Source organism: Convolutriloba macropyga, chromosome 7 (assembly GCF_964194025.1).
Source record: "Convolutriloba macropyga chromosome 7, txConMacr16.3, whole genome shotgun sequence".
NCBI classification, from domain to species: domain Eukaryota; kingdom Metazoa; phylum Xenacoelomorpha; order Acoela; family Convolutidae; genus Convolutriloba; species Convolutriloba macropyga.
In genome coordinates, this window is record NC_134474.1 from 4,184,278 (window position 1) to 4,199,211 (window position 14,934).

Sequence of the window (14,934 nt, forward strand, 5' to 3'; positions counted from 1 at the left end):
TCTGTAAATGCATTACGTAATCACTTTCATGATAAATATTCCTGATAATAATAAAGTTTTAGGCAACTTTGAAATTGTTTCTAAATTATTTCCTAGGAACGAAAGAACAAAGAATGCGTTTTCAGCAGTCTATGTTTATTGATCACAACACCGATCTGCAAATCATTAACAAATTGGCTCCGCATGGTGGTTTGATAGGACCTGGCGACAGTAAATTGCACGGCTGTTTGAAAAATTTTAAGATCTTGAGAACACATGCTTTTCAGGATGCTTACGGCTTTATGAAGGAACAATGTGATATAGGACCAGGGTAAGTCTACATGTTGCACTTTGAAGCTATTCCCTTTTGAATGATTAAATTATACTTAGTCAATCATGAAATATTGGCTCAAGTTACATGCTCATTTCTTAAACTTGTCATATTTGAGATCTTAGTTTGAACCAATCAGGCTGTTCCGCTAATTTAATTTAACCCCGGGCGCTAATTCTCATTTCATTCTCATTTGGCGCCGGGCGAGGTCAGTGCTTATGCCTAGAATCGCAAATCAATAGCAACATCCGTTAAAAAGTAATAGAAACCTGTTGTCTTCTTGAGTAGCATAGGTCTGTTGATGCGCAGGAAACACCTTGACAAATCCAGCACATTGTTCGAATGTTTTTGCTCCCAACCCTTTCACTGCCTGTCGTAAATGTTCCCTAAAAGGAAATGAACATCGACTCATTGCACAGTTCAATCTATGTTGAACAGAAAAAACCGCGAGAGGTTACAAAGAGCCATTATCTCATTGACAAAGAGAGTAGGCAATTATTGGAATATATGCTGCATCCAATTTAAAAGCACAATGTTGTTCATAAAGCATAAATTAGCTAAGACCTCAATACGTAAGTCAAAATAGCAACGGAAACGGAGGCCCAGTTTGTATTTGAAAAAGAACTCATGGGCATGAAAATATAAAGCCACAATAAGTTGAACAATGATTTCATTAGAAACAACACATATTGACAGAAAATGTACTGACAGCATACTATTTGAGTTATCAAGGACAAAATCAAAATTTTTTGAGAAAAATTTTTTTACCATGACAAAAACTGACTTTTAATGTCAACTGACTACACTTTACATACACTCTTATATATCAAACACCATCTTTATCACAAAGAGTTTTAGCGTTGACTTCACTACAGGAAAGTTGCTAAATAGAAACGAAAAGAACAAACATAAAATAACAAAAAAAAGTAAAAATTATAATTCGTGAAAAACTTTAATAAAATAGTTATCAAATATTATAAAATATCCTCAGTGTTAAAAATTTTCAAAAAACTAAAAAGAACAGAGGTACTCTACATAGAGGGAAATTGTAATATGAATTTTCCTTTCTGATAATCATTTTTTCTGACTTCTCAGATCACGTCAACATAGCCCGCAGATTGCCGTGCATTATAGACAGTTGAAAAAAGACCACTGATAACAAAGAAAACAAAACATAGCCGGCAGATTGCCGGAAAATAGCCGCGATAGACGCTTGGGGCCTTCCATGAATTGAAACAACTAAAGAGATTAGATAGACAGATCGGCCAGCAGTCCTTTAATAGACGTACTGGGGGCGCATAACGTACTGGGGGCACAAACGGAGAAGATACCAAAATTAATTTTCGAAATCAAAAACTCAAGACTCAATTCCAAGAAGTCAGGGTAAGACACAACAAAAATCTGTTAGACGAAGAAAAAAAATTAGGAGCGCTATATTAGCCGCCTGGAATTGAGGACGCGGCTATTAAAGAATCAAAAAATGATATTCAAATCAATTTCGACGCTGATTTTCAAATCAATATTCCGACACCAGTGTCTTCGAAAGAAAATTGCAAGGTATTAAAATAGCAATGTATTTATATAGTTTAAATGATCTTTCTTGGGTTTCAATTGGAGATCGAATTCTTATTTATGATTTGTCAAGTGTGCGAGCCGAGTGAGGTGAGTCATGCTTGATCAAAAAATATATCACACGATTGAACCAAAAACTCAGAAAAAACTAACAAATGACGTCACGCACACAAAATCAGTTGCTAAGCGGTAAATGTCCCCGGAGAAAGTCACACTTTGAGTAATTATTACGCGATCGAATGCTCGTATCAAATATAGGAAAGTCGACGAATTAAAAAAAAGCCGGAAGAGTTCAGGAGGCTACACGATGCATCGTGATTACGCGATCAACCAAACCCTTATTGCCGCAAAAATTACGTCTGCAAAATTTGTCAGGAAACAACAATTCTCTAGGTCACCACAGCTAATTCAATTGAATGGCAAAACTTAGAACAATTTTTACCAAAACAATCAGCATTGACATCATTAAAGCTAGCAAAAATAGAAATGATTGTGACATCATTTATAACAAAGAGAACTAACTCAGCAGACAAATTTTCATTCCCTCATCATTGAAAAATTTCTTGATGTCCAAAAATTTTCTATAATTAGAAATCTGGTCGCCAAAAAAAGCCAAATTTTTGAAATTGACAACAACTCATTCAAAAATTTAAAACTAGTTTCAAAACAATAAAAAAGTAAAACTAGGAAAATTTTTAGAACTTGGAACACAATTTTAGTCCTGTAAAATGACAAAGGCAAGAGATTAAAATTGAAAAGCAAGAAACAATCAATTATCAAAAATTAGTCCCCTTCAAAACTTTCAGAAACTAAATATCAAAGCTTTGTAATAATGAGTCTAACAATTTCTTTAATGAGCCCAACAATTCCTTGAAACCATAGATTAAATGTAATCATCAGCAAGAACAAAAATGAAAAAAAAAATAAGGGAAAAGATAAAGTTTTAACAATTTTGACACCCTCAAAAACGAACAGCAAAAAAACTAAAAGTTATGGGTACAAGTCATCATAAATATTTGCGAGACACATTAAGGAGCAAATGCTAGACAAGGGAGCTTGCGGACATAGGAAAATACATATATGTAGAAGAAAAATTAAGAGGAAAGCTCATAGTTTTTGAAAGAGCTAATCGACTAACGTCGGAAAAATTGCTACTCAAGAATTGAAAGAGTCACTCAAGAAGTGTTAAATTACGTGCGCATTTTAAAATGCCGAAAGTCTGCAGTGCCAGAAGTTAAAATGCCAAAGTTGCTACTTAGCCAGACGTTGACTTCAGTTGACTTTCGCCATTCTAAAACGTGCGCGTTTTGTGTTTTAAGCATTGTTACGTGACTCTGCAGACGTCACTTCGAAATTCGGTCTTAATATCTCTAACCTCTTTGCAGTTCTCGATAAACGCCAGAAGTTCTCAGTGACTTCAAGCAGAGTCACGTAACCATTACAAAGAGTCGCTCAGAAGAAATCAAAAGAATGTTCAAAAACAAGACTACGAATATTTGGCTATAACAAGCCGTAACTGACAGATGATTAGTGAGGGGGGGGGGGGGGGGGGGGGTGCACCGGGGCCTGACGGGGGGATGGGAGGGGGTCTTTGGCAGCACGGGGTCTTTACGACCTGAACGATGTGCAGGATTGGGTATGGGGGGAGTGAGGGGGGGGGGGGGGGGGTGACGCGAGTAGAGGTCAACGTCTAAGAATCGCCTTTCACACCATAAGTATAAGTCTCCAAAACAGTTTCTGTGAATCGCAGAATCGCTTACTTGGAGACTAGTGAGCTGAAAGGCTCTAAGAGAACTTAATGCCCGCTTGGCGCTACCTGTTTATCCCGTTTTTGAAAAGTCAAATAGGTCAGACGAAAAATCGATCAAGCGAAAAATCGCATTAAAAAACCAACAGGACTAATATAATTGCTAATAACTTCGTTTGAGAGCAATTAATCAAAAAGTTCTACTAAAATCTACACTGAGCAAAGATTAGTTACGATCTCTAACTGACAAATGATTGGTTCAGCGATCGCTTATAGTAGTACCAAACACTAGGCAATTAGATATGAATGTTGTTTCTACAAATTTCAATAAATGGTTTATTTTAGGCTCTGACTATATACACTTCGAGTAAGCACACTTCGCTTTCAGCTATCTTCAGTTCAAACTGAATTTGTAATGTGCCAGAATTCTGTACATTAAGTCTCTGTTAGTATAGTGGTGAGTATCCCAGACTGTCACTCTGGAGACCGGGGTTCGATTCCCCGACAGAGAGTCCTTTTTTCACAATATTGCCTACTATAAAATGCAGTTTTTTTGTTTGTCAGAGCACCGCGCATGAGCCGGTTTTTTCATGAACACAAAAAGTTTGCTCTTTTCCGCCAGCCGCATAACGTATACCACCTCCCCAGCCGTGGTAATCATACCAGTTATCATGAGGGTCTCGCAGAAGCCTTTTGAGTCTTGAGACCCAAAAGTTTTCAGCCAGATATATTCTTCCCCAGAAGCTCGTCCTTTCTGTTATTGACCCTTCCCCCTTGCCCCAAAAATAGATTGATAAAACTGTTCTTGGACAAGATAAATAACGAAATGATTAAAATAACACGCATTATTCAACTGCCGCTTACATTATATTCAAATTTTAATTTCTTACACACGCCTTATTTTCAAATCTTTGCTGTATTGTAAATGCCGTCTATGTTTAATTGTAAATGCCGTTTATAATCTGGGGTTGCAAAAATAATGTGGAATATCTTTAAAGAAGATATATGGAAAAGATAAAAAACATAGCTTGTAGATTGCCAAAAATAGCAGCAATAGCTTCGTAGATATGCAGTCTCAAAAAGATAGTAAAAGTAACAGACAAAAAATTCTTTTTATTAAATGCTGAGATGTTATAATTTGATTAAGAATCTGTATAACTTATCGCGGCTTCTCCTAGCTGCTCTCAAATAACCTTCGGTCTTTGAAGTAAGGTAAAAAAAAATCAATTTCAGAGTGAGGCAAGTCACAAGTGACCAAAAAGTTAGTCATGCAACAGAGCAAAAAATTCGCTCCACTAAGAGTGAAAAATGACGTCACACACGTTGAAATTGCATGAACGAATGATCAAAAACAGATTTTGACGGAAGTGATTGTGACGGGATATGGTCGCAACAAAAATTTTGACGACGAAATAGAAAACATAGCAGGACAAGTCCTGACGTACAATCCAAAGAATTTTCATTGACTAAACAGAAAAACTAGACCTAGAATGGACTATGAGTGAATTGAGAAAATCAATTTAAAAAAATCAGATGAAAAAATAAGAAAAAAACAGAAAATCAAAGTCAAAACGCCGCATGTGAACAAAAAAACACTAGCGAGAAATGAAAATTTAATTCAAACAAAAAACTAGGCCTATGATGAGCTGTGAATGGATTGAGAAAACCATTTAGAAACAAATCCGATCCAAAAACTCGAAAAAAACAGTAAAAATCAGAGTGAAATTGCCGCATGTGAACAAAAAACCACTACCGAGAAACCGAATTTTGTTCAAACACCGTTTTCTCACTCTACTTTAAAATTAGAGCGAAAAAATTTCACGCCGCAAAACCACTCGCTTTTTCGCTCGCTCCACTTCCTGTTTCGGCGTGACCAAAATCACTACTCCAATTTGACTTCAAAAATCATGAAAATGTGTGAGAAGATCTTAAAAAAAAAGACAGCGCCCCAATACAATTCAAACTCTTTGAATTGTAAAAAACAAGCAGGACAAGTCTTGAACTCCAATCCAGAGAAGTCAATTAACTAAGGACCTGAAAAATAACAATTTAATAGCCAGATCAAACTAAGACAGACAACAACGCCCTTGAAACTATAAGAAAAAAGCGCAAAAAACCAAAAACAATTAGAATTTTGTAGTATTTTTTAAGAAAAATTAGTATTTTAAGAATCTCTAACACTAGCAGAACTTTGACTCTACGAATCTTTAGAATGAGTACACACATCAATAACAATGTGGCAAACAATGATAGAAAAAAAGTTGCAAGAACTAAAGAAATTGGCAACAATCAATCTCTGTTAGTGGCGTCAAGATCATAGAACCTCAAAACTACATGTAAATATACTTAAGCAGAGCATATTACAAAATTTTAGAAGTCATTAAATCCCTTCTAATTGTAACTTTGGAGACTAACCAATGATATCAAAAGAGGAACAACAAAACAAAATAAACTAAAAAGTGAACTTCATGTTTTTTGGGAAAAAACACAAAAACGGAATGAAAACAAAAGAACGGTTAAGAACTCAAGCGACTAATTAGGTCCAATTATTCTTGATAAGCATCCAAAGCCTGAAATTATTGAGTCTAAATGATAAGACAAAAATACGACCGAATGTAGCCAAAAATGCAAAAGTTAATTAATTCCTTCCTGAAAACAAATTTTTAAAGTCAAGTAAAGCAACAACTACACATTGAAAATAAACTAGATTAATCCACACAACCAGGAGATGAAATCTGTTATCAATGGCACTAGGTGACAATAGAGCTATGATTTGACCAAACATTAGCAAAACTTTTTACTAAAGATTTTTGAAAGCTAGCGGCGTTTTGGTCACAAAAAGCATAAGCATTGGACTGAAACGTTTGAGAGATGAGACATAACTATTGAGTCATAAACGATAAGAAAAAAAGTCCGACCTTGGCCAAAAATCAATAGTTCGCCAATTCCTTCTTGCACTTACGGACTGAAAAACTAATTTTAGTAGCTTTAACCACACTGCAAGCCAATTAGATCTGTTATCAACGACACTAGGTGATAAAGCGCCTAGGAGTCGAAAAAAAATCTGCAAAACCCTGTAAATGTTTTTGAAAGCAAACAACGTTTAAGTCATAAAAATCATATGCAATGGACTGAAACGTTTGTTTCAATCAATTTGATCATTCTTAGCAAGACCAGAACTTTGATTGGTGCAACTAAGAGATACCAAAATGTTAACAAAATACTCACAAAACTAAAAAAAATTGATAATGCTTCCTGGAAACAAGTACTTTAACAGAAACAATGAAATCAATTGAAATAAACTTTGATAGAAACCGATTGGACCCGTACTTAATAATAATAAATGATAACACAACTATATGTACAGCAAATGCTCCCAAAATGCGAGAACAAATAGTGCCAATATCATGAAAACCACTAGCCAAGAACTCAAACAAATATTTAGGTTCATTTATGCCTCATTGGCAACCAATAAGACCTGTCAATAATAATTCTATGCGATAAGACAACATAAACATTAAATGTCAAATGGGCAGAAATCAAATCTTCACTAGTATTTTATAAAAAGTGTCACAGCCATAAAAAGCATTAATTACCCGCTGATGAATCCAAGCAATTGCAGGTAGGCGCATAAAGAACACATATGTATTATTTTTTAGTACTCCAGAGAAGAAAAATGTAAACAGAAGTCAAATTGCCGCGTAAAAAAATTTGCTTTCAAAAACCCAAAATTTGTTCAAATACCGATACCTCACTCAACTTTAAGGTTTCTTTGAATGAAAAAGCCTTCAACCTACTCTTTTTCATTGCGTTAACTACTCCAGCCTGATTAAAATCACCACTCTAATTTGACTTGTTTGACGTGAAAAAGCCGACGTGCGAACAGATCTTAAACAAAAGACAGCACACCGACACAATATAAACACTTGATTCTAAAAACCAAGAGGCGTCCAATAATAGCCTCAGCTGTAGCTTCGCGGCTATTAAAGAAGGCGCAGTAATCATTGCTTATATTTTATGCAAATTGTAATTATTCCAACCCCACTTGTGGGGGGGAGGAACTATATACTCGAATGGTTTTTTTGTTCAGACAATTTTGGCCGATCGATATATTCATCGTAGAGAAATGAGAGTGCTATCATTAAAAAGCTCGTCAAGCGCAGAATTTGAAATTAAAAAGATTTTTTTAAAATTTCGTTTTTTTTTCGAGAAGTTATCGAGGATTGAAATTTTGTAAGAACACAGGATATTTGGCATGATTTTGTTCACTTTTGGAGTAATCTTTCTTCAAATTATGATTTGTTCTAGAAAAAATGTAATTCAGAATAAGTTTTCATGCGACAAAACAAATCAATTTTCTGTTCATAATAGACGAAAGGCAATAAATAGACTACTTCTGGTCTCAAGTTTACTACAAAAAAAATCAAATTCTATTTGAGAGCTTTTTTAAAACTTTTCATAAATTTTTGTTTATATAAGTCACCCAGAGACTAGTCACTTTTCATATCGAGGTTCCTTCAATGATCACCCTCATTTACAGTCAAATGAAGCCCAATGAACAGAAAATTCGTTTTCACGGAACCGCTCATGTTTTTTTATGGATTCGACTTCCAGTTTTTCGTAATTTTAAATGAAATTTTGATTTTCTTTGAGATTTTAATAAATTTTTGGAGTCATATTGCATTCGTTGACTCGATGACCAAATTGCAATAGGTTTCGTTATGGGCATTAAAAGAACCTATCTAGTGCTTTGAGTGGACAGCTAATGGCTGTTAAGACTTTGAAAATAAATTTACAAAAAATTTTTAACATTAACCAATCATAAATTTACTTTCTTGAACTGTAAGTCAGTTTCAGTAATGACAGGAACCCCTTTTTTCCTACTGCAAGCAACAATAATCTGGTTAGCGGTTTTATCTTCTAACTATTGGTTATATGGCTTCAATGCCTCAAGATTTCGAAAAAAGTTATTGGATATTTTCGTATTATGGTTCCTTTTATCTTCTAACTATTGGTTATATGGCTTCAATGCCTCAAGATTTCGAAAAAAAGTTTTTGGATATTTTCGTATTATGGTTCCTTTTGAAATATTATCACTTTATACTAATATCGATGACTCCCATTGATTCATAAAAGACTTTCAATGGCTCAAAAAAAAGTTTTCAGAGAAAAACTTATGATTTAAATGGCTGCGACACTTTCTTCTTGCACCTTTCTAGTGATTTTTTATTTTGCATGTATTTGTTGATGTTTTCATAGTCAATGACTTATCGTAATGTCTTATGAATGGCAAACATCCTTCTACATCCTTCTTGTCTTATCGAGGCATAATTTAGCGTATTTAATGCCTTCCGTTGAAAACTAATGAATTTAATGGCGTTGATGCTACGGGTTTCTCAAAAATTTCGTGGCTTTAATGTATTTGTTCATATTTAATTGATTTTTTTGAAGTCATAGTGTTTAAAAAAATAAAAATCCCATTGTTGTTAAAAAATTAATTGAACAGAAAAGTTTTTACTGAAAACTTAATGGCTTCGACACTTTTCTCGGTCAATTATTTTTTTGAATTGGCTGTTTTTGCCTGTTTTATTCTTTAGGTAGCCGTAGAATGCTGACCGGTCTCATAAGCTTGTAATTGAGGATTGAATGATTGATGTTACCCGATGCATAACTTTAGTTGAATTAGTATTAAAAAACAGAAAAAAATACAAAATCCAGATAAAAGCTAATGATTTTAATTTAATGGCTTCAATAATTTGTGTTTTCGGAAATTGTTTGTATTTTTTTGAGTTTTTCTGCTTCTGTAGTCCGTTCCTGTGGCTTAATCTAACCAACTACAGGGGTTTCATTGGTCACTGTCTAGTTAGGCAAAATTCAATTTTCGTAGTTAAAATTGAGTTCTGATTGCATTTTGACGTTGTTACTAGGTGCTTTTAAATTCAGATATTGAGTTTTTGCCGTGAAATTTTTGTTTTTGCTTATTTTGTTGTTTGTTTTTTTTCTGGTAGTCTTTTTAATGGCAGATCTCGTGAGCGCTTAATGAGGCAAGGCATTATGTAATTCAATTAGTAGTTAGGTTTTGTAAGTTTTTTTAAACTCAAACATCTTTTTTTGTTATCTCTTCATTTGGTTGACAATGAAGCCAAAAATGTAGATGAGCTCGGGTCGGAACATCATGTGCGAACGCACCTTAACGAGCCTCCTTGTTTCTTACATAAGCGTTAATTTCTAAACTTCGCTGCATCGTTCTAACGTGAAGGCCGTTTATGTTTAATTGACTATGTGAGCATGAAATCCAAGCATTATGCTATATATATAAGTGGGGGACGTGCGTGGGGGGAAATAAAAGAGAAGGGCCCTTCGACACTTACGTTTCACTTAGATAGGCTGCAGAAATAAAACCAATCTTTTTAGGTACTTCATTATTTGTCACTTCAAAGCCTGCTCCTGCTCGTGAACTATCTTTAATACTCGGGGAAACATATTTCTAGTCTGCATGCCCAGCTTAAAAATTTCAAGCCAGCCTACCCATCTAAGGCGCAATTAGGTACGCTTACCTAAACCAATGTCAAACTCATGGTCGAAAGATAAACTCACCAAAACCGAGTATACAAGCGGTATCAGTAAGTCAGGCACCGTACTTAAGGATCGGAATAACTTATGTCCTGTGAGAGGCATTTAACACCAAAATTTTCAAGGACTCTAATTGAAAAAATCTAAATTTAATTACAATTTGCGTGGTTATCAAAAATATTTCTTCAGTTTTCCGTTGCAGTTATCAAATATTTGAAGTTCTCAACTTGAATTCACATACCATTTGCATGCAATTGGTACATCAATAAGATCGTAACTCAATTATTAACTTTCATCAATCAGCCCATAGAATATTTTATTCAATCGAAAAATCTCAAGCTTCAACGTTAAGTGACAGTGTAATTCATTTGGAAAAAGACAGAGCTTTTTTGTCTTATAGCTCTATAACTTCCAGTGGAATTTGACCACCTTAACTCATCAATTTCGCCTGATATCTTACCCCAGTAATCCAATTTTGGCAACATAGCGATAGCGTTGAGGCAAAAAATTGGTACGATATGATATCGGTAATACGATACGGTTAACATGATTTCAAATACACGAAATCTGAAGAAAACAAAACCAATATAAACGTTAGTCAGGGGTCTTTTTAATCCATTTTATCAAAATTTTCTGAGTAAATATATGCTAATCAGACGACTCTTTATTGACAACAAGCTGTTTCCGGGAAAAAGAGAAGAATTCAACTAATATCGATATGATTTTGGACCGATCAACAATTTTAGTAACTCTGTACATGCCGAAAAATCAAGATTTGCGTAAAATTTTAAAACAAAAATTTAATAATGATAGCTTCAACGTATATAATTCAATTCCTTCCCAAGAAGACCTCAATTACATAGTCGACGAAAAAACGCTTGAGTCAACCCCGTACCTCACAGCAATCTTCAAAAACATAGGCGCATCGGCAGTTAAAAAGGCAGCCTTGAAAACATTGCAGCCACAGAGCGTCCGGTTAAGACGCAAACGAGCGGAGACGAATTTTAAATTGTTTCGAAGAAGATTCATCAAACATAGCGAAAATGGTAGCCAAAATTGCTGTTTGTCTGACAACTGAAAAAGTGTCCGAAAAATCTCTTGAAGCGTACAACGCATGCAGAGTAACCCCCTTAAACAAAAACCCCGGTGTTCGACCAATTGGCATAGGAGAAGTTTTTCGTCGCATCAAAGGCAAATGCATCATCATGCGTATAGAAAAAGACCTACGCTTCTTGGGTGGCAACACACAACTTTACCTAGGCCAGAAATGCGGGATTGAACACGCAATTCAATCTCTGTGCTCGCATTTTGAAAAAACTGAAAATGAAGCTGTTCTTCTAACAGACGCAAAAACGCGTTCAACTGCCTCAACCGTAATTTCAGAGTTGAAAAAATCAAGGGAATTTGTCCTGCCTTGAGTTTTGTTGTTCAAAACTCATATTCAGCCCCGTCTGATTTATACGTCGCAGGTAAAACACTGCAGTCCCTAGAGGGCACAAATCAAGGGGACCCCATTGCAAAGGCTATGTATGGAGTAGCCACCCTTCCCTTGCTCAGGCTTGGCCAGGAAATGCACGCGACGCAAAAATAGTATGCAGACGACGGCAGCGCAGTAGGACGTTTAGAGAACTTACTCTTGTTCTTCAAACAACTCACTGAACAAGGCAGATACATTTGGCTACACCGTGAACGACCCGAAGTGTCAATTAATAGTAAAAGCGTCCTTAAAGATCAAAGCTCTCAGGTTGTTTGAAGGGACGACAGTTGAAATTGTTGACGGCCTTCGCGGTCTAGGATCTGTATTAGGCAATGAAAAAGCCTATGAGAACTTTAATCTAACCACAGCTGGAGAGTATTCCAACTTGAAAACATTGGGGCAGGTAGCAAAAATATCCCCTCAGAACGCTTACGCATGCATCACAACAGGTTTTCAACAAAAACTAAATTTTGTGTCTAGGACAACGCCAAACTCACGAAATATCTTAGACTCGGAAGCCAACATCCAACCGCACGTCCTACCGTCGTTCTTTGACTCTCCGGTGTCTCAAAACGCACGACGACTTGTATTCGCTACCAACCAGGGAGGGCAGACTTAACCTCAAGGAGCCAATAGATTAAGAAGCGGAGTACTCCGCTTCGCTGGCCGCAAGTGCTCCTCATGAAGATGAGGATCCAGCAAGTGCTCATCTCACCCAAGAACGCAAAACGCACGACCAAGGAACCGCACGATCGAATAAAATTCGATCGCGTAAGAAGGATCTTATGGAAAACCTTCATACCGAGCAAAGCCACGTAAAAAGAAAAAGGAAACTCGAACTGGTTCACAGCTCTACCGCTTGAACGTTACGGTTTCACAGTAACGAAGTCCGAATTTAGAGACTGGCTTTGCATTAGATAACATCTAAGACAAAAGTCCGCCCATTAACTGTGCATGTGGTGAAAAGTTCACTCTATGACAAGCTCTCCACTGTGCAAAGGGTTGTATACAGACATGAGACACAACGAGATCCACAACAACTTTGCTAAGATCATGAAAGACGTTTGCTATGATGTCACGGCTGAGCCGACTCTTCAGTTGCTTAAAGGCGATTCCTTTATACACAAGACCACTAGCACTGATGAAAACGGGAGACTAGACATTAAAGCGACTGGCCTATGGTGTCCGGGTTCAGCCGTTGTTTCTTCGATGTAAAGATCTTTAATCCACTTGCCAAGTCATGCCCGGAAAAACTCCGTAGAAACGTAAATATAATGAGTCGTTGAAGTGCCTCAAATATGAGCAACGAATACTTGACGCCGAGAAGAGTTACGTAATTGCACTCGTGTTTTCCTGCATGGGGCACAGGACCGTCCGCAACGCGCACTATAAAATAACTAGCTAGCAAGATTGCTGAAAAGAAAAACGAATCATACTAGGACGCAATAACGTGCATACGCACAAGAATAAGTTTTTCACTTCTGCGCAGCGCAGAGGGTGTCGTGGTTACAAACCGCCAACTGACTTTGTTAGGTCTAGCAGCGCCATGGTGCCAGAGGTGAGACTAGATTCATAACAAATTAACTTTATGACGCAGCTCTAAAAGAGTTATTATGCCTTGTTTCTGTTTGACGATGCTATGAGCATGCATTTTTGCGGTAAATTGGCATACGATGCTGTGTTTCATAGTGGGGGCTCACTGTTCCGCCCATTGGGTGGATCACACCCCCGTTTCATGTAATTTATAAAAAAAATTCAATAAGGGCGAGTGAAAATAGATACTCTTAATTACGACTTAAATTGTTCAAGGATAAAACGGCAATTTTGTGATAATTCATTCTGTTAAATTTCAATTGAATAGTCATTTCATTTTCCGGTTTTCAGCCATTTTCTGAGATCAAAGGCTACCCATAGTTTTTCGTCATACTGTCTCGTTTTTTGTTGGGTGTTAATAATTTTTTTATTATTATGCTTCGTTGCGACTAGAATTTTTTTCTTAAGTGCTTTGTAACAGGTCACTGTTAATTGCTAACGAAAACTGATTCAAGGCATCACTCGATGTCCCCTCAAATTTAAGTCACGCGTTTGTATTAATAACAATAACACGTCCTTAGATTTGAAAACCGAATTTATTTTTTTATTTATTTGTAATTGAATGATTTGACTAAAGACAAACTGACCTTGACACAAATCGACCCTCTGGTAGATCACTTCGGCATTTGATTATTTTTTCAGCCAGAGCAGCTCCCAAACCAGCGACATGCTGTAGTACATGTGCTGCTGCTGTATTCAGGTCTACACCAGCAAATGACACAAACTCCTAAAAAAACATCCCATTTTTTACCAGAGCCATTTCAAGATATCCGAAAGAGAAATTAAGCACATAGTAAAAATAGACCAAAAATTTCCATTTAGACAATGGACAAAGTAATTATAGTTTAGAGAAATGAAATTTTGGGTAACAACAAATATGAGATCTAAAGCTTGTCGTAAAAGCAAAAAGGCAAAAGTGAAAAAACACGCTGTTTAAAAACACTTTGAACAGAATGCGCGAACGATGAAACTAGCCTAGAGAAGTCAAAAAGATTTCGCGCAAAATGTCGAAAAAGCGGCAAAATGAGGTAAAACGGACCAATTTTTATTCGACGAAGTAAAAAACACAGCAGTCCTGAATTGCAATTCAAAGAATCGAAGCAACTGAAGAGAACAAAATCAACTCCTTAAAAAGCCTCCGATCACAAAAAAAAACAAACAACAAGACATCCCAGAAAATAAACAAAAACTGTAAAAAAACAAGATTAATTTAATTTCTGTTGGCAAAATAGCGTTATCGAGTTCATAATTCCCAACAACATCAACCTCAAAAAACTTTGACACAATGTTAGTTTTGACAGAAGACACTCCTTTGTAGAAAACCAGTGCAGACAAAATAAAAGGACAACACCAAGGACATTTGGCCAAAATTAATTTTATGAAAAACTGTCATTGAAAAAAGTGGCATCAAAGTCAATAAAACACGCTACTAAAACCCGAGTTCTTCAACATCTATTGCACTGTTTATCGATCGAAAGTAAATATCAACTTAAAAGAATTGAGGGAACACACAACAAAATCTCACAACTTTCAGAAGCTCAAAAATTGTCGCAAACAAATGGTGTCGAAGCCAATTAAATTATTAGCTAAACCTCAAACTATTAATTGCCCAGTTTTGCTTCATCCAATTATGACCTCAGAAAAAAGCTTACCGACGGGACA

The 14,934-nt window shown here is 36.1% G+C and overlaps 1 protein-coding gene and 1 non-coding gene across 2 annotated transcripts in view; one reads left to right on the forward strand and one right to left on the reverse strand.

The window, feature by feature from the left end:
• Positions 1-14,934, reverse strand: part of LOC142342557 (S1 RNA-binding domain-containing protein 1-like) — a 73,816-nt gene that overhangs the window by 30,260 nt on the left and 28,622 nt on the right. The window contains exons 4-5 of the mRNA XM_075393928.1: positions 13,860-13,999; positions 580-696 (exon numbers count right to left, since the gene is read on the reverse strand). Of these exons, the coding sequence (XP_075250043.1) occupies positions 580-696; positions 13,860-13,999 (257 nt within the window). The remainder of the gene's footprint in view (positions 1-579; positions 697-13,859; positions 14,000-14,934) is intronic.
• On the forward strand, positions 4,070-4,141 carry Trnad-guc (transfer RNA aspartic acid (anticodon GUC)). Its single transcript has one exon. It is a non-coding gene; the product is annotated as a tRNA-Asp (tRNA).